Here is a 23,803-nt window from a genome sequence, read left to right as displayed (position 1 = left end):
GTAGCTCAACTGTTTGACTGATACTGGATACCACCTTTTAAAGAATACTGAAGAATAGCTGTTTACACCATAATATCTTGCAGCTTAGCCATTAGAATGAAAAAAAAAAAGTTCATAATATTTGCATTGACTTGTAGCTTTCATATTTGTGATTTGAATGTAAAAAACACCATAGACTATATTTTACATTGCTAACAGGAATGTGAAAGTGAATAGTGGCTGAGGCTAACATTCTGCCTAACATCTCCTTTTGTGCTCCACTGATCAAATTCATATGGGTTTGAACAATACAAGGGTGAGTAAATGTTCATTTTTGGGTGAACTATCCCTTTAATGACCTGTAAAGCACTGTGTCAGATTATTATTATTTTTTAAAGACAGATTCTTTTAAAACACTCTTTAGACCAACACCATAAAGAAATGTCACTTAAATATGCTAGAAAATACTAACTTAATATTCTGTTTTCACCACACAGATCATCTTAATACATAGATTGTAAAGTTTTGGAAGAAATTTCTTTGGGTTCTCAGAGGCACACTGGTGGAATTTCTTTGTACGTATGTGAGCATCTGTCACTGTCTCTCTTCTCTCTCATGTATCAACACCTTTTGTCACCCCTGCTGTGAAGCCTCTCACATTTCCACCGTCTGTTCAGCAGCTGCTGATATGAATGGGTCCATAACAATATAGTGTGACATCAAATATAATTTATTCATAAGAGCCTTTGAATGTTGTGCATACTTGTTTATGTGATTGTGTTTGTGTCAGAGAGACTGTGTAGGTATTTGGGTCCAGACGCAGTTTCAATCCACAGAGTGTGTCAGTGATACCAGTGGTTTGGGACTAGCAGAAGTACTTTCCAGACCCCCACAATGCCTACTAGGTACATGAGAGGGCAGGTGAGTCATCCAGTATTATTCTGATGTAAGCTTGCAGTGTTTGGGGATGTATCGTGTTTGTACTGATTGTTTAAGGTCAATAAATATCCTCTTCTGATTGCATGTTAGTAAAATAATGGAATATTTTTTTTTAAAGAAATGGCTGTAGAATTTGTGTGGTTCTCACATGGCATTTAATTGCTTGAATGTATATTTTTAAACCTCTGTTTAAAGTGCAAACTCTAAGCTGGCGATTCTGTTACAAGTGTAACAATGCTTGATCGTTCTTTATCTAAAGTCACATCTCTGATCCAATCGGCATTATTTAGAGTGATGAGCTAAATACCTGAAACCCAGTACTAATGATGACCATTAGGCCAGGTATACCTTGCACTTTAGTTGAAAGACATGGCATGATGTGATCTTGAACCCCTGGTAGTTTAGGTCCTCAGTGTGCATCAGTTTCACTGACCAGCACAAAGGTTAAAACATTTAGTGAAAGCTTTGCAAAGATATTGTCAGTCTGTAGATTCTAAGCATTTCATTATTTGTTTGAGAAACTGCTATCCGTTTGGTTATAATATTGAGTTTTCAATATCTTCCTGATGCATCTTTTTGTGATTTTTTATCTTTGAATTTTTTTTAATAATTAGGTCATTAAAGAAATGTCCTGACATTTGAATAAAAAAGCCAGCAAGAGATCCTGTAAGGCCAGTGTGACCCAGAATTATGCCTCCAACCAAATCACCTAGTAAGGCTAGAGGAGGGAAGAACAAAGTGGTGGCTGGAAAGATAGACAAACAAGAACCAATTCCTCCCAAAAAAGGAGGCAAGAATGCATCCCAAGGCCTCTCAGACACTAAAGAAAGTACAAGTGGGAAAGGAAAGAGTAAAAAGGAAGAGATAGCTAGGAATGAGAAGTACGAAAAGGATGAGGAGAAGAAAACTGGGAAGAAAAACCAAATCGAGGCTCCAGAAAATGAAGAGATACAGTCCTCTAGGCAAATAGCCAAAGGGAGGAAGCAGAATGGCAAAATTGTACCTGCAAAGGTGACAAGCAATGGTGTTAAAGGTAAAGGTAGAGCTGGGAAAGGTGTCAAATCAAAACCTGACCAGAAAAAAAAAGCAGGCAAAACTCCTGCAAAAGGTGCAAGAAGGAAAGGTGGTAAAGTAGTGGACACGGAAGAGGATGAATCAGAAAGTGAGAGATCAGAGAGCTCACAACAAGAGAGTGAAGAAGATGGTGCAGATAACAAGAAGGAGGGGTCAGATTGTGTGGAGAAGACTGTTGAGACCGATGTGAGCATAGTAAGTGGTGAAGAAGAGCTGTCAGACACAGACAAGAAGACAGAAGGGGAGGAAGAAATAGAAGATAAAGAAGAAAAGGAAAGTGAAAGAGAGGACAATACCGATGGACCCTCTGAAAGTAAAGTTAAAGAAGAACCAGAGGAGGAACCTGCTAGCAGTGTGGAAGAAGTATACTCTAAGGAGGTGCTGAGCGATACTGGGCAAGAAAGCACACAGGGAGAGATTGGTAGTTCGTCTACGAAGCCAGCAGGACTGCTAAACCTGACTGCCCACTTTCAAGGCCAGAAAAAGATGTTGAAATCCAAGGTACTACAAAAGAAGGCACCCTCTAAAAAAAAGCAACCTAAAGAAGGGTCTGTGGCTTCAGAAGTCCTAATTAAGGGAATGACTCTTTCCAAAGGTGACACCACTAAAAGTAAGTCTCAACTTCTACAGTTGGCAAGTAATACAAAGGACATTAAAAAGGCAGAGGAGGTAGATCAACAGGAAGATAAGGCAACAGGCCTTACACAAGGCCCGAAAGGATTGTTGAACAGACAGTCTCGGATGCTATTTACAATGAAAGGCAAAGGAAAAGATGATAAAAAGAAAAACACCAAAGAGGAACCACCAAAAGACACTAAACATGAATTAACCGATGAAGAGCAAACAGAGAAAACAGCAGAGGATGCAACCGAGCCCAAAGAGGCAATGCCTTCAAAGTCAACAAACCGTTTAATGGCACAGAAAAGAGGCATGACAACTTTGCGACGCGTCTCAGGTTGGATTCAGAAGAATATGCCAAAGGGCATCTATGTTAGAAGAAAATTGTCAGCAGTCACCCAAGCAATTGGGACTTCAAAATGGCTCCCTGCTTTGGTATTGAAGAAGAAGAGTGGCAGCACAAAGTCAAAAAAGAGTCTTCTCAGGCACAAGATGGTTATGAAAATGGCAAGTAGTGGTGGAAAATCAAAGAAAAAGGTATCAACCTCAGATGATTCCAAGATAGAAGAGACATCCATTCTCCAGGATACCACAGCTGACAACCAGGTTGATTCATCTGATGAGCCACAAGACTTGGAGGAAAAGGCCAACTCAGGAGATGCCAAATATGCCATTGTGTTCCCCAGGATGAACAAAACTGGCAAAGTAAAGGAAGCCACTGGTACATTGACTAGCACCACCACAGACAATGGTACTACCACAGAGCGTAAGCCACCAAAGCCTGGTGCCCGTTTGGTTCTTCCAGTAAAGCCAGACCTCAGCCTTCTAAAGTCCATCAAGAAAAACGCACAAGAAAGTGATAAAAGTGGCAGCCTAAACACACGAGTGACCGAGAGGCAGCCGGAGGTCAAAGCCAACAACAAAGAGCCAACGTTACTCATCAAAGACGGTAAAAGTGTCCTGCAAGCGGCCAAGGGAAAACTTGGGGGATCTCAAATAAATATCACCAAGCTGTCTATTTCCAAGCCTTTGCTTAATGGCGGTGTGGGTACGGTACAGAGCAGAGAATTAGAAAGGAATGAGAGGAATCTGGGGAACGCATCAACAGAAGCCGATACATGGAGGGATGGTGTGAAGCGACCTTCTTATGAGGAGGATGCAGACCAAGAGGTGGCAGAATTGATGGGTGAGGGTCTTTTGCCCTCGCCTGTGGAGCTACACTGGGCTCAGAATCACCAGATATGTGGTGATCCTCAAGATTGGATGCGCCCAGAGAACCTCCTGTCCCATCAAACGGTGGAGAAGCTCACTAAATGGACAGTGTATCAGGATGAAGAACACGCCCACACCATTCCAGTTCATAATGGCAGAGGCCCGTGGGAATCTGAAGATCCAACCCAAAACATGTTAGAGGGGAGACTTAACAGCACACAGGTATGATACTTAAGCGCATTCATACAATTGTTCCACCTGCAAAATAATTACAAAATAACTTTTTTGTGGTCCACTTCCATGTTGCGCTACTACTGACCCTCTTGTCCAAACAAATTTCTGTAAAGGGATGGTTCACACAAAAATGAAAACAAACACAAAAGGAGATGTTTGGTATAATGTTATCCTCAGTCACCATTCACTTTCATTGTCTGAAAAAAAGATGCAGTGAAACTAAATGAGGATTGAGTCTAACATTCTACCTAACATCTCCTTTTGAGTTACACAGAAGGAAGAAAGTCGTTCGGGTTTTAAATAACATGAGGGTGAGTAGATGAAGACAGAATGTTAATTTTTTTGGTGAACATCCATATAAAGCTCTTTAAAATCTCACAATCAGTACTGACAAGGTTGACATTGCTATATGCTTCATTCTGTAATTATATTACTCATTAACCTCTAACCAGCTGTTTGCAGTGGGTAGCCTTCATTAGGGATGTGATGACAGTTACTCATTGAGAGTGTTGCTCAGCGGTTAAGGCTCTGGGTTACTGATCAGGAAGGTTGGGGGTTCAAGCCCCAGCATTGCCAAGATGCCACTGTTTGGCTGTATCTGCTCCAGGGGCACTGTGTCATGGCTGACCCTGCACTCTGACCCTGGGATATGTAAAAAAAAAATTTAAAAAAAATTTCACTGTGTATGTGTGATAAATAAAATGATCAATTATACTGAGCAGGAAAAGTAGTGGGTTTGTGGACTAGAAAGAGTGTGGGTGTTATCCCCATGTCTGCACACTGGGGGTGCTCAGTGACAGTTCTCATTTGCTGTCCTTACTCTCTCTGTCAGGTACTGATGCCAGGAAGCGGCCAGGCTGTGGAGGTGGATGAGGTGGAAGATTTGGCACAGCTGGAGTGAGTCATTACAGCATCACTTTATATACACTTTCTCATGTAGTAAATATATCACACCTGCTTAAGAGACTGTTTTACTGTGTCGACCAGCTTGTCTCCCAGCCTGACCAGCTGACATGTGCTCAAACCCCTCTAAAACCAGCCAACAGACCAGCTTAACCAGCCAGGCCATGCTAGGAGACCAGCCAACCACTTAGACTGGTTTAAGCTGGTTTGTGCCTGGACATGCCAAGTTGTTTTAATTGATTCATACTAATGAAAAACGTCAATGTATTTCCAGAGAGGTGTGTGAGAGCTCCGTTTTGCTGAATCTTAAGAAGCGGTTTCATCGAGACTCCATTTATGTATGTATTGCCTTGTCTTGAAAATGGCATATATGAACTCACCCAGATGTATTCTTTAAATGGCTATGCTCTCCTCTTAAAAGCCATAACCTTACTAAGTGTCTGTTTAACTTTATTTAAACCAACAGACGTATATTGGCAATATGCTCTTGTCCATTAACCCCTTCAAGCCTCTCAGTATCTACACTGAAGAGCTGAGACAGCAGTACCAGGGTAAAGAGAAGCACCATAATCCACCGTGAGTGCTTTCACTTTGAAAACAAGCTCAAGCTGTATGTTTGGTTATAGATTATATTTTTGTCATATTAGCTGTGGGAAAATGATGTGTTTATTGCATGCTGGCCTAAGAGTTTAGCAGCAGTACTGATGGACTCATTTGTGCCGCCTCTGCAGTCACATTTATGCTATGGCAGATGCTGCCTTTTGCCAATCTCAGAGTACAGCCCAGGAGCACTGCATCATCATAAAGTGAGGAGGATTAAGAGTATGATATATACATACACATATACAGTAAATGTGCATACATATGCATATACATGTACACATGCATACGCATACACACACACACACACACACACACACACACACACACACACATATATATATATATATATATATATATATATATATATATATATATATATATATACACTGGTGGCCAAAAGTTTGGAATAATGTACAGATTTTGCTGTTTCTGAAGGAAATTGGTACTTTAATTCACCAAAGTGACATTCAACTGATCACAAAGTATAGTCAGGACATTACTGATGTAAACAACAGCATCATCACTATTTGAAAAAAGTCATTTTTAATCAAATCTAGACAGGCCCCATTTCCAGCAGCCATCACTCCAACACCTTATCCTTGAGTAATCATGCTAATTTGCTATTTTGGTACTAGAAAATCACTTGCCATTATATCAAACACAGCTGAAAGATATTTGGTTTGTTAAATGAAGCTTAACATTGTGTTTGTTTTTGAGTTGCCACCATATGCAATAGACTGGCATGTCTTAAGGTCAATATTAGGTCAAAAATGGCAAAAAAGAAACAGCTTTCTCAAGAACCTTGTCAGTCAATCATTGTTTTGAGGAATGAAGGCTATACAATGCTTGAAATTACTCCCCCCCCCCCCCCCCAAAAAAAAACTGAAGATTTCATACAAAAGTGTACACTACAGTCTTCAAAGACAAAGGACAACTGGCTCTAACAAGGACAGAAAGAGATGTGGAAGGCCAGATGTACAACTAACAAGAGGATAAGTACATCAGGGTCTCTAGTTTGAGAAATAGATGCCTCACATGTCCTCAGCTGACAGCTTCATTGAATTCTACCTGCTCAACATCAGTTTCATGTACAACAGTAAAGAGAAGACTCAGGGGTGCAGGCCTTATGGGAAGACTTGCAAAGAAAAAGCCACTTTTGAAACAGAAAAACAAAAAGAAAAGGTTAGAGTGGGCAAAGAAACACAGACATTGTACAACAGATAATTGGAAAAGATATTATGGATCTTAAACTCATTGATCTTTTGTGGGATCAGCTTGACTGTAAGGTGCGTGAGAAGTGCCCGACAAGGCAGCCACATCTATGGCAAGTGCTACAGGAAACGTGGGGTAAAATGTCACCCGAGTATTTGGACAAACTGACAGCTTGAATGCCAAGGATCTTCAAAGCTATCATTGCTGCACATGGAGGATTATGTTATGAGAACTCTTTGAAGTAGCTTAAGAAGTTCTGAACATTTTTCTCAAATTGTAATAGTAATTTTCATGTTATTAATTTCCTGACTATACATTGTGATCAGTTGAATGCCACTTTGGTGAATAAAAGTACCAATTTCTTTCCATAAGAGCAATATCTGTAAATTTTTCCAAACTTTTGGCTGCCAGTGTGTGTGTGTATATATATATATATATATATATATATATATATATATATATATATATATATATATGTGTGTGTATTCACAAATAATTTGGCCTGTATTATGGATGTGAATGAATATGAATTATGTTCCATTATTCGCTATCTGACAGTGGGCAGAGTGGATCGGGCAAGACAGAGGCTGCCAAGCTCATTGTCCACTACCTCAGTTCCATGTATCAGGGTAGAAACGATAAATTACGCCAGGTAAAGCAATATATCAATCCATATAGTGCATTGTTAAAGGAATGTTCTGGGTTTAATACAAGTTAAACTCAATTGACATCATTTGTTTATTTAAAAAAAAAAAAGGACAAAAAATGCTGTTTCAGTAAGAAACTTACAATGGAAGTGAATGGGACCAGTAATGTTAATATGATTTTAGTGTGATAAATTCAGGGATTTACAATCATTACAACATTTACTAGATTACAGTGTTTAGCAACATCACCATGACAACAAGATTGTAATATTGGGTATAACTTTACATACATCAGGTTAGAATGCAATTTTATCTTTGAGCTTAACTTGTATTGAATCTTCTTTTAAGTTTTTTGTGCAGTTTTAAGATAGAATCACATAACTCCTGAGATTTCGCTCTCATTAGCCAATGGAGGTTTTGCCCATTCTTGAGAGCTTTGGAAATGCCAAGACTATACTTAACAACAACTCTAGCCGATTTGGAAAGTATCTACACATCCATATACGCCAGTAAGTGTATTGCATGTTGTGGCTCTGATTAAAAGGGGCTTGGCCATTAAATTACCATAATACTGTATGATCTCAATTAATCACCTTTTTTTCAGTGGTGTTGTAGTCGGGACTTCTTTGTCAAAGTATCTCCTTGAAAAGTCACGAGTTGTATTTCAGGTATATAGTTTATTCATAAGCTGTGTTTTGTGACATCTTACATATTAATTGAGTTCATGATAAACTACAGAAGATTGTTTGTCCTTAGTCTAAGTGACATCAAACTGTAAATACTGATGAGTAACTGCATGCAGAGTAAATAAAGCTTTTTCCATTTAGGCCAAGGAAGAGAGAAACTACCATGTGTTTTATGAACTCCTGGCTGGAATGAATGAGTGGGACAAGCAAGATCTTTACCTGCAAGGAGCTGAGACCTACTTCTATCTCAACCAGGTAAGAGAAGAGCCCTGGTTTATGTAACCCACTGGTTTATGATGCTTGTTCCTGCTCTAATATGTCTGATATTCCTGATTTAAATGCTTTGTTAAGGGCAGGGCTTGTGAGCTACAAGGGAAGCATGAGAAGCAAGACTTCTTGCTCTTGATCCACTGCTTGGAGACGATTGGTTTACATGCAGATCAACTTGCAACCATTTGGGCCATTCTGTCATCCATTCTGCAGCTGGGCAACATTTGCTTCAGTTCTTATGAGGTGTGCATGCCTGAATCACTCCAATGGGGGATAATGAGGACTCTTTTAAAGTCAACAGGAAATCAAAATTGACCCTTTTTACTTCATACACATTCCTGGTCTTATTGTGAAAGATAAATCAGTGCATTTTTTTGTTAAAGAAATAACGTTGTACAAATTCTTCATAGTCTTTCATCAAAATCTAATAACTTTTGCTTCACCTCTGACATGTCCTCTTATTTTTCAACTCCTCCCCTCCAATGAGTTTTCCACATGTCACAGTAAATTGCCAATGGTCCTGCCCCACATTTTTTCTTTTGTAATATCCTGTGTAATATCACTCGGAAATATGTTACATTGCAAAAGTAAAAAATAGGTAGCGAGCACCATTTCAATTTGAGTTCTATATTGTTCTATATTCAAAGGGCTGTGTGTGTCTATCTCCTCCCAAAATTAGAGTGAATCGTTTGAGGTGGCCCGTATTTTCAGTGAAGCTGAAGCTCGGAGAGTGGGAAACCTCTTGCAGGTGTCAGCTGAGGCCTTACAGATCGTCATCACTCACCGGGTTACAGTGAGCATCAATACGCACTCTCACACTCTAAAATTCACATTTGTCTCTTCCCATGGCCTCTGATTTAATGAGAAGGATAAGGCTGCAGACAGAGCTCCAAAAAGGGGTGGGAGCTCCAAAACGCCAGCAAAGAGGAGCCCCTAACCTAACCCTTTCCCTAACCGTGAGTGGAAGTGAACCCCGCCCGCTTCTGGAATAACCCACCCGCTTTTGGAGATTCCGCCCCCATTTGAAGATCTCCAGCCTGCAGCTATACCTACTTGAATTTAATTGAACAGAGGTATCTCCTACTCATCTGTTTGCACAGGAAACATCTTATGATAGGATCTACTGCCCTCTATCTGTGGAAAGTGCCATTGAATCCAGGTTAGACACTGTAATTATATTGTTAAGGATGTTAATAAAATGATATTATTAAGTCACCTTTTATAATGAGTTTTCAGTTATATAGCCGAGGAAAGGGCGTAGGTTTGGCTTGAACATTACATATTTCCATTGATCATGATTATTTGGGTTGGGGGGGGGGGTGGAGATCAACGCCCCAGAGCCGAGACACAGAGCTTTTGGAATACTGACACATTGCTCTTGCTTCAGAGATGCCATTGCCAAGACGCTGTACTCTGTGCTGTTTGATTGGATGCTTGAACGCATCAATGAGTGGTTGATCCCCACAGAGATGGACAGCACTGTTGGCGTCGTGGACATATACGGCTTTGAGGTATTTGCCCTCTCATAATGAACCTAAATGAATATTCTGGGTTCAATAAAAGTTAGGCTCAATTTACAGCATTTGTGGCATAATGCTGATTACAAAAAATAAATAATTTCGACTCCTCCCTCCTTTTCTTTAAAAAAGCAAAAATCAAGGTCACTTACAATAGAAGTGAATAGGGCCAATTTTTGGAGGGTTTAAAGGCAGAAATGTGAAGCTTGTAATTTTATAAAAGCACTTGCAGTAATTCTTCTGTTAAAACTTATGATATATTTGAGCTGTAAATTTGTTTAAATCGTAGTTTATACAGTCTTTTTAGGGTTAGAGGGTTTGTTTACATTATATCGTCATGGCAATGAAGTTGTAAAATTGGCTATATCTTTACACAGAAAAGGTTATTAAGTGATTTTATCATACTAAAATCATACATATTAACATACATATTGTTTGCATCTTGTGGCTAAACTTTTCAAACAGTGAGTATTTTAACGTTTATGGATTGGCCCCATTCAATTCTTATAGTGCCTCACTATAACCCAGATTTTTTTTTTTTTGAAAAGGAGGTGCAGGGGGAGTCACGTGACACCATGCAAGGTTCAGATGTGTGAACGGTGAGCTCTGCACACTTTGCTAGTTTTAATACTTTTTATGTCATAAACCGGTGAGATTCGACACACCCTGATCCTTAAATGTTCTAGGAAGACAATATGTCAAAGAATTCAAAATCCTCTGGCTCTGGAGACATTAAAAGACACTTACATGCTCAAGCTGACGCCCCTGAGCAGCAGGCCACGAGCCAGGGAATCGATTTGGCCGGAGAAGTTAGGGAAATTCGACGAGAATTGTTGAATATGTCGGCAATGCTGATGAAGGTCGTTGCTCACTTGGAGGATCTTGTTGTAATACGTCGATTGATCACTGACATGGAGGCGAAATTCCCTGAGGTGATTACAAGAGTGGGGGATGTCGAGAAACGGATAGATTATCTGGAGTCATCGGAGAGGGAACTAGCTGCTAATCCGCTAGCGACCAAGGTGGATTTGGAGCGTGTCTGAGAGAAGTTGGAGGACTTGAAGAATCGTAACTGGCAGAATAACGTCCAAATTGTTGGAATTTCTGAGGACAAAGAAGGTCGGGAAATGGTGAAATTCCTGGACGGGCTCTTCCCGAGTCTGCTCGACATAACAGGCCATAAGCTGGAAATTGAGCAAGCTCACAGTGTTCCGGCTCGGCGATCCGCTGAGGGAATTTGAGGGAGGCCAAATTTCTGAGATCATCCGATAAAGATCTCGTGTTACGTGAGGCGAGGAGTAAAGGAAGGCTTTCTTGGAAGAACCACAGCATTTTCTTGTTCCCAGACTTTGTGAATTCGACGAGAGAAACGTGATTGATCGAAGGAATGCAAGAAACTCTTACATCAACGGAAGGTCACTTTTGCACTGATGTTCCCGGCCAGATTTAGAATAGATGCTAAGGATGGCCACAAATTTTTTTACATGTCCCCAGCAAGTGATGTCCTTCATAAAGTCAACGGACTGAGTAAGTTATTTTGTGGTACTCGCATTGCAGCCAAGTGGACCGACTCACTGAATTTTCACTTGACCGTCTGAGGAAGCTGAGCGCCTTTTTTGTTTCTTTTTGTGCTGGTTCCGCCTAGCGGCTGGAGATTGTTTTGTGTAGTGGCACTCCTTCGGGACAGTGTTGTGGATGAATCTGCACGTTCTTTGTGCTTATACCTCCTATTGGTTGGAGTTTGTTTTGTGGAGTATTTCTTGCAGGACATTGGAGTGACTGGGTCATTTGTTGCACTCATGTAGCAGTTGAATGAGCCGGCTCACTGAACATTCGTTTGACTGCCCGAGGAAACTGAACAGCCTTTCTTTTTTTTTTTGCTGGTTCCACTAGTGGCTGGAGCTTGTTTTGTGGAGGAACACACCTTCGGGACAGTTATGTGAATGAATCTACACGTTCTTTGTGTTTATTCCGCCTATTGGCTGGAGTTTGTTAGATAGATTATCTTCTGTTGGGTAATTCTGACTCACAAAATTTGTACAGAAGCATCGGACTTGAGCAATCCGATGGCAAAGTTGTCATGGAGACTCTCGTAGGTGTTTGAGTTTAGAGGGATGGACGCCAGTTGGCGCTGTCGTGCGCGGGGTTAATGCACACATTTTTCTTTTTTCTGTTTGCTTGGTTCGGGGGAAGTTTGGGGTTTGATTGTTACACTAATGTACTAATGTCTTTTTAATTTTACTTTTGACACAAAATCAATTTTTTTTATGTCAAAATGTCAGATGTTAATATGAGTGGATTGTCTCTCTCCACATGGAATGTGAATGGGTTGGGGCACCCCATAAAAAGAAGGAAGGTTATTTCTCTTCTTAAACGTAAGAAATATGATATAGTGTATCTTCAAGAAACGCATCTTTCCCCGCAGGAAGCTGAAAAATTTGGGAAGATATGAGGTGGACATGTTTTCTTTAGTGCTGGCTCAAGTAAGAGCAGGGGAGTCATTACACTGATAAGTAAACATCTACAATTCAAATGTCTCAAACAGATTAAAGATAAATTAGGAATAGTCATTGTTTTAGCTGAAATTCAATGGCAAAGGTTGATTTTGGCTAATATTTACATACCTAACACTGATGATCAGGGCTTTTTTTTATAGATATTGAAGGAAAGTTGCAAGCTGCTGGCACCCCTCATGATATAATATTGGGAGGAGACTTTAATCTATTGATGGACTCAGTCCTTGATCATAGTGAAGCAAAAGTGTGTAAGCCCCCTAGAGCAACACTGATGTTCACAGGATGTGTAAAAATCTTGGTCTTACAGATATTTGGAGACTTTTGAACCCATCTGGTAGGGACTATAACATTTTTTCATCAGGGCATAAGATTTATTCTAGAATAGATTTATATATATATATATATATATATATATATATATATATATAGATAGATAGATAGATAGATAGATAGATAGATAGATATAAAGTCCCTCATTTCATCTGTTGTTGATTGCTCAATTGGAAACATCTTAGTCTCAGATCACACCCTGGTGAGTTCAGAGGTGTTGCCACATATGGAGAAAAATAAATCATATAGTTGGCGCTTTAATCCCTTTTGCAATATCCTGAATTCCAACAAATGTTACTGAAATACTGAAAATCAATGTTTATATGGAGACCAACTGGTCCTCAGTATCCTCTGTGGGCTTGGCTTGGGAGGCACTTAAGGCGGTTCTTAGGGGTCGGATCATAGAGTATGCCTCATTCACCAAAGAAATCCAAAGCACGAGAACTCATGGAGTTGGAAGGGAGAGGGTTAGGGAGTAACGGAATACATGTAACAGGATTACATATTTAAAATACAAAATATAAGTAACTGCATTCCACTACAGTTACAATTTATATCATTGGTAATTACAATACAGTTACATTCAAAAACTATTTTGATTACTGAAGAGATTACTTTGCATTTTATTGTCATTTGTTTCATTTAATATTTAGTCCTTTCAGATGGAAAAATGTATACATAAATAAATAAGTTTGAAGTAAGTTTGGAGCAGAAGAAATAGAAATAAACCTTGTGTAAATTGTCAGCTTTACGCTAAGCTAAGCTAAAATGCTATTTCTAGCCATTTTTCATGCACATGTTACCAGGCACAATCGTATTTTTTATCAAGAAAATTCACATTGGATCATAATTACTTTTTTTCTAGGAAGACCTTTGATATTAGGGCAAAAATCATATTCTTGATAATAATTTTTGTATTGTTTTGTAAAAACATCTAAAAATCCTTAAAACTAGATAAATTTGATTTATCTTGTTTTAGAAACAACACTGCATAAGATATTTAGGTTTTTCAGAGAATGTATTTTTAACGTGTATTTTGTCTTACTGTACTGGTAGAGTTTTTATAGTCAAAATAAGTGAAAAAATCTACCAGTGCTGAAGAAGTAATCCAAAGTATTTAGAATACGTTACTGACATTGAGTAATCTAACGGAATACGTTACAAATTACATTTTACAGCATGTATTCTGTAATCTGTAGTGGAATACATTTAAAAATTAACCCTCCCAACCCTGGGAAGGGAATATTACAAGTGCCGAGGCAGAGCTGAAGCATCATGTCATCTGATTGCCTCAGAGAATTGACATGATTGAAATACAGATATAATACTATTTTGTTGCAGAAGGTGGAGTTTTGGCTATTCAGGGCAAGACAGTCATACTTTGAGTCGGGGGAAAAAGCAGGGAAGCTTTTGGCTAGATATATAAAGCAGAGAGAGTCTTTTTCTACCATTCCCTCAGTGAAATCTGCTGGTGGTAAAATATTTACCTCAGCCATTGATATTAATAATGCTTTTAAAGAATTCCATCTTGATCTTTACAGTTCCACATCTTTTTCTACTGCTGAAGATATTTGAAACTTTGTGGAACCATTAGAACTCCCTGATGACTGAGCAAAAAAATTCTCTTGATTCTGATATAACCTTGGAAGAACTTGGCGAGTTAATTAAGGCCTTGCCCGCAGGCAAGGCTCCCGTGGCCAGATGGCTTTGCCGCAGAATTTTTTAGATCTTATGCTACAGAACTGGCTCCACTTTGTTTAGAAGTTTATACAGAATCATTAAAGAATGGAAATCATCCACCAGCCATGACACAAGCCCGGATCAGTCTGCTTCTTAAAAAGGACAAAGATCCAAGCGATTGTAAGAGTTACCATCCAATTTCCCTGATCCAGCTAGATGTAAAAACATTGTCAAAAATTTTGGCTAACCGATTTAGTAAAGTTATGACATCTCTTATACATATAGATCAGGTAGGGTTTATGCGGGGCCGTAGCTCTTCTGATAACATTAGGTGTTTCATCAATATCATGTGGTCAGTAGCGAATGATCAGACTCCGGCTGTTGCCATCTCACTTGATGCCGAAAAGACGTTTGATATGGTAGAATGGGATTATCTTTTTAAGATTTTGGAAATATACGGGTTCGGGAATACTATTATTGGGTGGATTAAGTTACTTTATAGACACCCGGTAGCGGCGGTTCAAACGAATGGGTTAATTTCAGATTATTTTACTCTGGATAGGGGCACCCGGCAGAGTTGCCCTCTTTCGCCATTATTGTTCTGTCTTGCCCTGGAACCATTAGCTGCCACGATAAGAAAGGAAGGTGATTTTCCAGGGGTGGTGGCAGGAGGTATGGCACATAAGCTTTTGCTTTATGCAGATGATATTTTATTATTCGTCTCCGACCCCACTAGATCTATGCCTTGCCTCCACAGAATTATTAATTCCTTTTCTAAGTTCTCAGGATACAGAGTCAGTTGGTCTAATTCCGAAGCTTTGGCTCTGACAGCGTGCTGCCCAGTAACGGCATTTCAGCCGGGCACCTTCCAGTGGCCCAAACAGGGCATTAAGTATTTGGACATTTTATTCCCAGCAAATTTATGTGATTTAGCTAGAGTTAATTTTGACCCCTTAATAAAAAGGTTTTCGAGCGATGTGGGCAGGTGGGCTTCATTACATTTATCTATGATTGGGAAGGTTAATGTTATTAAAATGAATTATATTCCAAAATTTAACTACCTGCTACAATCTCTCCCTGTAGATGTCCCACTCTGTTATTTCAAACAATTTGATAGCATAGCGAAGTCCTTCATTTGGAATGGTAAGCATCCCAGATTACATTTCAATAAATTACATAGGCCGATTGACAAAGGTGGGCTAGGCCTACCCAAGATTTTGTTTTATTATTATGCATCGATCTCAGACATTTGGCTCTTTGGTCGCTTCCATCTGAGAGAGCCCCTCCCTCTTTTTGTATTGAACAGGAAGTTCTTGCCCCTATTTCGCCATTGCAAAGCCTTTCTATCAAACTAATCAGAGAAGTTAAGTTACACCCCGTTATCTCTCATTTGCACTCGGTATGGACAAAAGTGTCCAGAGTGTTTAATTCTGACATTTATTTAAATGTTACCTCGAGCATAAGGCTGAACCCAGAATTATGTATTAATAAGTCCCTTTTCTGCTGGTCAGGGTGGCTTGTGAGGGAGGTTAATACGATTGGTGACCTATACGAGAGTGGAGTGTTGAGATCCTTTGAAAATTTGGTTCAACGTCTTGGGATTCCCAGATCTCAGTTCTTTAGGTATTTACAGCTGCGCCACCTGCTCTGTACTATTTTTGGGAGTAGCATACATCCCCCTAAAGCAGCAGATACTCTGGGAGTGGTGATTACTGCTTTTGGAAAAGGTCATGAGGCATCAGTGTATTACTCCCTGTTAATTCAGAGTCTGGGGGACGGAGCTTTAACTTCTGTCAAGAGATTATGGGAGAAAGATTGAAACTTGGTTTTGGAGGATGGAGTGTGGGCTAGGATTCTAAAAAACATCAAGTCTGTATCTAGAGATGCAAGGGTGTGCCTTATGCAATTCAAGATTTTACATAGATCCTATTGGACACCCTCTAGATTGTATAGGCTTGGTCTTAAAGACACACCCACCTGCTGGTGATGCCATCACAAGATGGAGACACAACCCATGTTTTTTGGTGGTGTGTTAATATCCAAGAATTTTGGTTGAAGGTTCAGAGTTTTATGTGTGATGTATTGGGCACTCAAATTTCATTTTGCCCTAGACTCTGTATTTTAGGCGATGAGGCGTTCATCAATATGGTCCTGACCAGTGTTATGATAGGCAGACAGATTATTTTAAGGGGATGGATGTCAGCTGGAGCACCCTCATTTCAGGAGTGGTACACAGAGATGGGGAGGGCGGCAGCTTTCGAGGAGGTGTCATGTAGAAGGCTGGGGATCTGGGATTTGTTTGATGGGAAATGGGGCAGTTATTTGGCGTTTTTGGGGGACTCTCGGGGAGGGGCTGTGGAGAGAGAAGTATAGTTTTAAATGTGTGTGTATATTTATATGTGACCACAGGGATGTTCGTTGAGGGTCAGGGTGGGGTTGGTGATTGGGGAGGGGGAGGGGTAATAGTGGGGGTTAAATGTTGATTCAGTGTATATATGTTTTGTTTTTCTTTGTTATATGTACGAATCAATAAAAAATGTTAATTGGAAAAAATAAAAGTACAGAGCAAAAGTAAAAAAAAAGAAAAAAAATAAAGAAAAGGAGGTGCAAGTGAAAATTAGCTTTTGTGGTAATCAGTATTATGCAACAAATGCTGTTGATTGAGCTTAACTTGTATTGAACCCGGAATATTCCTTTAAAGTGCCAATTTTACTGTGATTTTTTTTTTTTTTTACTCAAGAACACTGAATTCTCACCTGCCGTCATTAAGAATATGGTAAACCTCTTATTAAGTATGAATGTGTACAAGTGTCTCTGTTACAGGACCTGAGTGTAAACAGTTTTGAGCAGCTGTGCATTAACTTTGCCAACGAGCAGCTGCAACAGTTTGTGAACAAAGCCGTGGTGTCACAAGAGCAGGTCAGTGTGTCCATAGCATTCATAAAGCCCTTTAAAGGAATATCTTGACTTCAATAACTTCCATTTTAAGTGCAATTGTATACGCCCCTGTGAACAAGATGAGTCATCAATATTGTTGATTCATTCTCCTGAAAGAGAAAGACTGTCAATTTTAAATAAGTATATCTGCTAAAAGTTTATTTTGTCAACCCTTATGAGTACTTAGATAACTGCAAAGCTTATTCACATAGACTGAAAAGCCACAAAACTCCATTTTTGATTTCATGGGGTCTTTAAAGCTTGTTTTCTCCTTCCATGCTTGTTTTTATTTCCTGTTTCATACCTTGTGTGCTTCTTTCTGTTTTTTTGTGATTTGTTTTCCTTTGTTTGTCATAGCTGAAATTTTTGGTGGCTGTGTTTGTGTTAGGAAGAATACAGTGCAGAACAGATTCAGTGGTATCCAATAGCCCTGAAAGACTCTCATGTATGTCTGGATCTCATCTCAGCACGACCGTATGGAATTCTTCGCATCCTGGATGACCAGACCTGCTTGCCTCAAGTAACCACACATTACAGTTTCAAACCACAGAACTTAATCAAAAGGAAGCAGAATTACCTGGATCTTTTAAGATAATTGTACTATGAAAACACACTAGCCTTCAGTACCCAAATTGTCTTCAGTTCAGCTGCAAAAAGGGCTCGTTCTTAAGTCCCCAGGTTTCCGATGTCAGAAACATTAACATATTGGGATGACCAAGGCTTGTCACAATTTTTACACCAGTGTATATTTCCTGGGTAGGTTTATTGTTGAAAGTCAATTTCTGTCCAGCCACATACCTTAAAGCTTTGGTTACAGAAAAGCTGTGGAACATTTCCATCGTTGTTGCCCAGGAAAATAAGATACAGTTCACTGAACACACTTTGACCTTTTGTGACAACTTCATTTCTATGTTTTTGGCACAAAAAAACTTGACAAATATTGAAAAAAGAAAAGAAAAAAGAAATACCTTTTGAGGTTTATGTGACTCAATAGTCAAAATAGGCCTGAATACTGAATTTAGACATTTTCTTCTACTTAAAGGGGTAGTTCACCCACAAATGAATATTCTTTCTTCATTTAGTCACCCTCATGTGATCCCAGATGTGTATGACTTTCTTTTGCTGAACACAAGATTTTTAGATAAAAAAAGCATAAAAGTAATCCACATAACTCCAATGGTTCAATTCATATCTTCAGAAGTGATATGATAGGTGTGTGTGAGAAACAGATAGAAATGTAAGTCCTTTTTTTACTGTAAATCTCCACTTTCACTTTCTTCTTTTGTTTTTGGTGATTCGCATTCTTCGTGCATATCACCACCTACTGGGCAGGGAGGAGAATTTATAGTAAAAAAAGGACTTTCTTTTCATCCGTTTCTCACCCACACCAATCATATCTCTTCTGAAGATATGGATTTAACCACTGGAGTCGTATGGATTACTTTTATGCTGACTTTATGTGCTTTTTGGGACTTCAAATTTCTGGCCACCATTGACTTGCATTGCATGGACCTACAGAGCTGAGATATACTTCTAGAAATCTTTCTTTGTGTTTAGCAGAAGAAAGAAAGTCATACACATCTGGGATGGCATGAGGGTGAGTAAATGATATGAGAATTTTCATTTTTGGGGTGAACTATCCCTTAATTGTCTCAAATGTGATGTTTAAATATAAAACTTGAGTTTCAACCCAAATGACCCAGTGTTGTTTCAAATGCAAATGAGTCTTTTCTATAATGCATTTATGGGCCGTCTTTGTCCACACTTCTCTTTTCTTTGGCTCTGTCTCCTTTCTCTGATTCAGGCTACAGACCACACATTCTTGCAGAAATGTCACTATCACCATGGTAACAGCCCTTACTACACCAAGCCCAAAATTCCTCTCCCAGTGTTCACAATATATCACTATGCTGGGGCTGTCACATACCAGGCAAGTTGCTAAGCCTCATCTGAGTATATACAAAATTACTTATTCATGCCCACAACTTCAAATACCTGCCATGTCATTATTCTGAAAAATTTTGAACAAAAAGGTTTTTGAAATGATCTGAATCTTGCATTTATATTAATTCATTTAGCAGATATTTTCACCCAAAGTTTTGTACAAGTGTTAGGAAGAATATTAGCCTCAGTCACCTTCATTGTATGGAAAAAAAGATGCAATGAAATTGAATTTTCTTTTTTGGGCTAACTATCCTTTTAATACAAAACAAAATCATTTGAGAATCCTCAGCATTTTTATGGCTAAAATATTTTCTTTCACCAGGTGCACAACTTTCTAAATAAAAATCACGACCAGTTTCGACCCGAAGTATTGGAGCTTTTTGCTCGCAGCAGGTTACAGGTAAACAAATCTCAACTTTGCGCTGTGTGTATGGAAGCTTCACCATGTCATCAGTGATTTCTGATCTCTCGAGATAGCAAAGAAACATAATAATGTGTCCAGCATTATATATTCATGAGACTGTCTACACACCCAAACACAACAAAAGAGTTGCTAACGACAGATATCATTTATGCAAGCTTTAATCTCATTAAGTTTTAAAGGACCAATGTTTGGTAACAAATACTGTAGCTGTAACAGGTAATAGGAGTGTGTTTGCTGTCTATTTAGATGGTATCAAGTCTCTTCCGAAAGGTTCAGGAGCGTTACATTCAGCAGAAAGAGCTGGGAAGAGCAAGAGGCCACCGCAACCAGATGTCAACAGTAGCTGCTCACTTTCAACAATCACTTACAGAACTTACCACCCGTTTGGAGAGGTCAACAAATGTCACATTCTTTTATTCTACAATATTCTGTATAAACATACCACTGTGAAGTCACTGCCATTCGGATATATAGTGATGTTTACTGAATGTGGAAAAATGTTGTTGCATGTTTGTTCTCTGTTTTGTTCTCCAGGTGTAAAACTACATTTATACGATGCTTTAAGCCAAACTATGTTAAGGTAACCTCCCCAGATGGCACACGTACATCACCCAGACATCTGTTTGATGTATGCGTTTTTCATCTGGAAGACGTAATTTTTAGTGTTTGCATGTTTATGATCCAGAATCTGTAAATCTGCTCTTTTTAAGATGTTTATCAGATGTTTGTACACAAAAATTAGAATGCAATGCTTTCCAGATGAAATGCACTTAAACAGACATCTTTAAAAATGTACATGTGCTATCTAGTTCGTACAGCCAAATTTGTAAACACATTTTCTGTTCTGTTTATGACTTGGTGTGCTATTAGCATGCACAGATGTTTAGGTTAGGTTTTTTTTTTTATTGTGGTTTCAGTTTCCAGGCATATTTGATGTCGACTACATAACTACACAGCTGAGGCATGGAGGGATACTGGAGACCATTCACATACGAAAAGAGGGATTTCCTATTCGCATCCCCTTTAGTCTGTTCATGGAGAGGTGTGCTATTACTTCTGTAAATGAACAGACCTACCTTGCCTGTCTGATGAAAAAAAAATGGGCAAAAAAATCCCATAGACTTGCTTTGGAGGAGGGATCCAAGCCAAACCAATGTCTATTTATCTTCATTATTACACACAACTCATACACTCAGCACCTCACATTTCTCCTTCACAATGACTTGTTATGGTATTCTACCTAAATTATATATTATAAATAAGCATAACCCTATAATGTACTTAAAAGTAATTAAATTAGATTAAAGTCTACAAGTAACTGTAATCTGATTACAATAATTTAAAATGTAATGTATTACACTACTTTTTGACTAAAAGTAATTCAATTACATTGACCCATTTTAACTACATTTTCAGCCACTGTCTCCCTAATTTCAGATATGGTGTGTTACTAGCCCAGAAACCTACACACCTGTCTTGTAAAGAGCAGGTGGTTACTTTACTGGACACTATTGGAGCAGAAGTAGGCCAGTACCAGCTAGGACTCACAAAGGTACAGTAACATAGAGGAAATTCGTTGGATTATTTTCTTATTTTCAACTCTCTTGTAAATGCACACGCATCACAAACATTATATATAAACACGCAGGTGTTTCTGAAAGAGACTCTCTACCAGAGGGTAGAGGAAAAATGGAGTAGTACCCAAACATGGGCGGCAGTCACCATCCAAAGGAACATTCGTGGCTTTATTTGCAGACGCAACTTCCGTTTCTTTAAACAGAAGGCCATCGTCATCCAGTCCCATATCAGGGGCCACCAGGCCAGGTATGTGCAGAACTGTCATATTTGATGGGCTTTAAAGGAATAGTTCACCCAAAAATGCAAATTCTCTCATTATTTAATCACCCTCATGCCATCCCAGATGTGTATGACTTTGTCTCTTCTCCTGAACACAAACAAATTGAATGGGTGTCAAATTTTTGAAGCTCCAAAAAGCACATATAACCATCATAAAAGTAATCCATATGACTCCAGTGGATTCATTTATGTCTTCTAAAGTGAAACGCTAGGTGTGTAAGAAAAAGATCAATATTTAAAACTTTTTTGTACTAAAAATGTTCACTTCCTGCCAGCTCATTGATGAGGGTGGAGTTCAAAATGCCTTTTGCATGACGTATGTGTGCAAGTGTCCTCTGCATAGATATTCATATGTAGATATCTTATTAGCAGCTGTTCCTATGGACCGTGATACTGTTTCCACACAAAAGCAGTTTATGCAGCGGTCTGGGTAAGGAGCTTGTTCTGAGGCATCTCCTCCATTCACTTGCATTCAAGCCGATTCAAACAGCTCTCCTTGTTGACCGTTTCAAGATGGCACCGCAGTTGACGTATCTAAACCAGCCGAATGAGGCATCTATGTATGAATATCTATGCTTCTCTGTTGTACACCAGTGGCTCTCAACAAGGGGGCTGGGACCCACTAGGGGACCTCAGCACACTACCAAGGGGACCTCAAGAAATAAGAAATATTAAAATAATTAAAATAGTCCTACTTAAATGCTAAAAAATACTTTAAGAGGTATGCCTACAAGTTATAAACAGACTCTTGCTGAAACTTCTAGAATAAAAAATTATCCATGATTAATTATTTTAATCAGACACATCTAGTTTTAGGTGAGAGGGCCTTCATATTTTGTCTTGGACACTGGGGGGCCTTGGAGTCAAAAAGGTTGAGAACCAGGTTGTATTTTTTCGTATTACACACGTCAGTTCTCGCGTGACTTTGCCAAAGCGCTTATGTCACACGAGAGGCTGCGTGACCTCGACCCTCATGAATTTGTAATAACAAAAAGTTTAAAATATTGATCTATTTCTTACACCTAGCGTTTCGCTTCAGAAGACATTCATTAATCCACTTGAGTCGTATGGATTACTATTATGATGGCTTTATGTGCTTATTTGGAGCTTCAAAATGTTTTGGCATTTATTCACTTGTGTTCTGTTGAAGAAAGACAGTCATACACATCTGTGATGTCATGAGTAAATGATGAGAACATTTTCATTTTGGGTGAACTATCCCTTTAAGGGAAGTATCCATGAATGTGCTAATATGGTTCTGAATATGAAGGAATGGTGCCCTCTTTCTGTTACAGGAAGTACTACAAGAGACTGAAGCAATCCTTCACTCAGTTCTGGGCAACTATTTTGATCACCCAGAACACCATCAAAAGACGTCATTGGAGGGTAGGAGTCTTTATCTCTACATGTCTATTCCTCTCCCCGTGTCTATATGGCTTCTCCATGGCTTAATGTGCACATATACTAACTAGAGCCTGACCGATATGGGATTTTTAGACCGATACCGATTTTAGAGAGGGAAAATTCACCGATTACCGATATGGTGACAGATATAGCTAATTTTGGAGCTGGAATGAAAACAGACGTTTTCTATGTGGATTGTGCACCGATTTTGCACATATATGACTATGCAAAGGTACTCAGAAGGCTGCTTTCTTAAACAAATATTTTTATCAAAGAACATTTGACATTATTATTATACATTGTCAACAAATTCTAGAAATGAACACTGAACACTAAATAAAAATCAGTACTGTATGTTTAGTATCAGTCAATTGCCCACCATTAAAATAAAGAATATATAAAAATAAAATAAATAGCTTAATTAACATCAGTACTGTATGTTTAGGATCAGTCAATTGCTGACCATTTAAATAAAGAATAAAAATACAATAAATAGCTAAATAAACATCAGTACTGTTTAGTATCAGTCAAATGCTGACCATTTAAATAAATAATAAATTAAAATAAAATAAATAACTAAATAAACATCAGGGGCCGGTTGCACCAGCTATACGTACGTTACAACTTACGCCTAGTTGTGGCGTAAATGGGCACTAAGTCACAATTTACGCTCTAATAAATATTTGAGCATTGTACCATTAAATGTATGTAGGACGTAACCCAACGTATAAACTAAATATTTACGGCAGCCTCCGACCAGGAGTAACTGATGGAATAAAAAAGCAGACTGATATTTAATGACATAAATAAGCTCATG

The 23,803-nt window shown here is 38.9% G+C and overlaps 1 protein-coding gene across 1 annotated transcript in view; it reads left to right on the top strand.

Annotated features, from left to right (window-relative positions):
• The first annotated feature begins 1,608 nt into the window (after nucleotides 1-1,608).
• Nucleotides 1,609-23,803, top strand: part of LOC127423216 (unconventional myosin-XV-like) — a 57,589-nt gene continuing 35,394 nt past the window's right edge. The window contains exons 1-23 of the mRNA XM_051667355.1: nucleotides 1,609-4,044; nucleotides 4,889-4,953; nucleotides 5,234-5,297; nucleotides 5,426-5,535; nucleotides 5,691-5,765; nucleotides 7,333-7,426; nucleotides 7,827-7,930; nucleotides 8,026-8,089; nucleotides 8,249-8,362; nucleotides 8,459-8,620; nucleotides 9,057-9,170; nucleotides 9,478-9,536; nucleotides 9,765-9,888; nucleotides 17,244-17,339; nucleotides 17,746-17,877; nucleotides 19,162-19,287; nucleotides 19,624-19,701; nucleotides 19,972-20,117; nucleotides 20,260-20,305; nucleotides 20,643-20,767; nucleotides 21,163-21,277; nucleotides 21,374-21,549; nucleotides 22,878-22,968. Coding sequence (XP_051523315.1) covers nucleotides 1,609-4,044; nucleotides 4,889-4,953; nucleotides 5,234-5,297; nucleotides 5,426-5,535; nucleotides 5,691-5,765; nucleotides 7,333-7,426; nucleotides 7,827-7,930; nucleotides 8,026-8,089; nucleotides 8,249-8,362; nucleotides 8,459-8,620; nucleotides 9,057-9,170; nucleotides 9,478-9,536; nucleotides 9,765-9,888; nucleotides 17,244-17,339; nucleotides 17,746-17,877; nucleotides 19,162-19,287; nucleotides 19,624-19,701; nucleotides 19,972-20,117; nucleotides 20,260-20,305; nucleotides 20,643-20,767; nucleotides 21,163-21,277; nucleotides 21,374-21,549; nucleotides 22,878-22,968 — 4,716 coding nt within the window. The remainder of the gene's footprint in view (nucleotides 4,045-4,888; nucleotides 4,954-5,233; nucleotides 5,298-5,425; nucleotides 5,536-5,690; nucleotides 5,766-7,332; nucleotides 7,427-7,826; nucleotides 7,931-8,025; nucleotides 8,090-8,248; nucleotides 8,363-8,458; nucleotides 8,621-9,056; nucleotides 9,171-9,477; nucleotides 9,537-9,764; nucleotides 9,889-17,243; nucleotides 17,340-17,745; nucleotides 17,878-19,161; nucleotides 19,288-19,623; nucleotides 19,702-19,971; nucleotides 20,118-20,259; nucleotides 20,306-20,642; nucleotides 20,768-21,162; nucleotides 21,278-21,373; nucleotides 21,550-22,877; nucleotides 22,969-23,803) is intronic.

Source organism: Myxocyprinus asiaticus, chromosome 32 (genome assembly GCF_019703515.2).
Source record: "Myxocyprinus asiaticus isolate MX2 ecotype Aquarium Trade chromosome 32, UBuf_Myxa_2, whole genome shotgun sequence".
In the NCBI taxonomy this organism is placed as follows: Eukaryota; Metazoa; Chordata; class Actinopteri; order Cypriniformes; family Catostomidae; genus Myxocyprinus; species Myxocyprinus asiaticus.
This window is presented reverse-complemented; position numbering and strand designations above follow the sequence as displayed.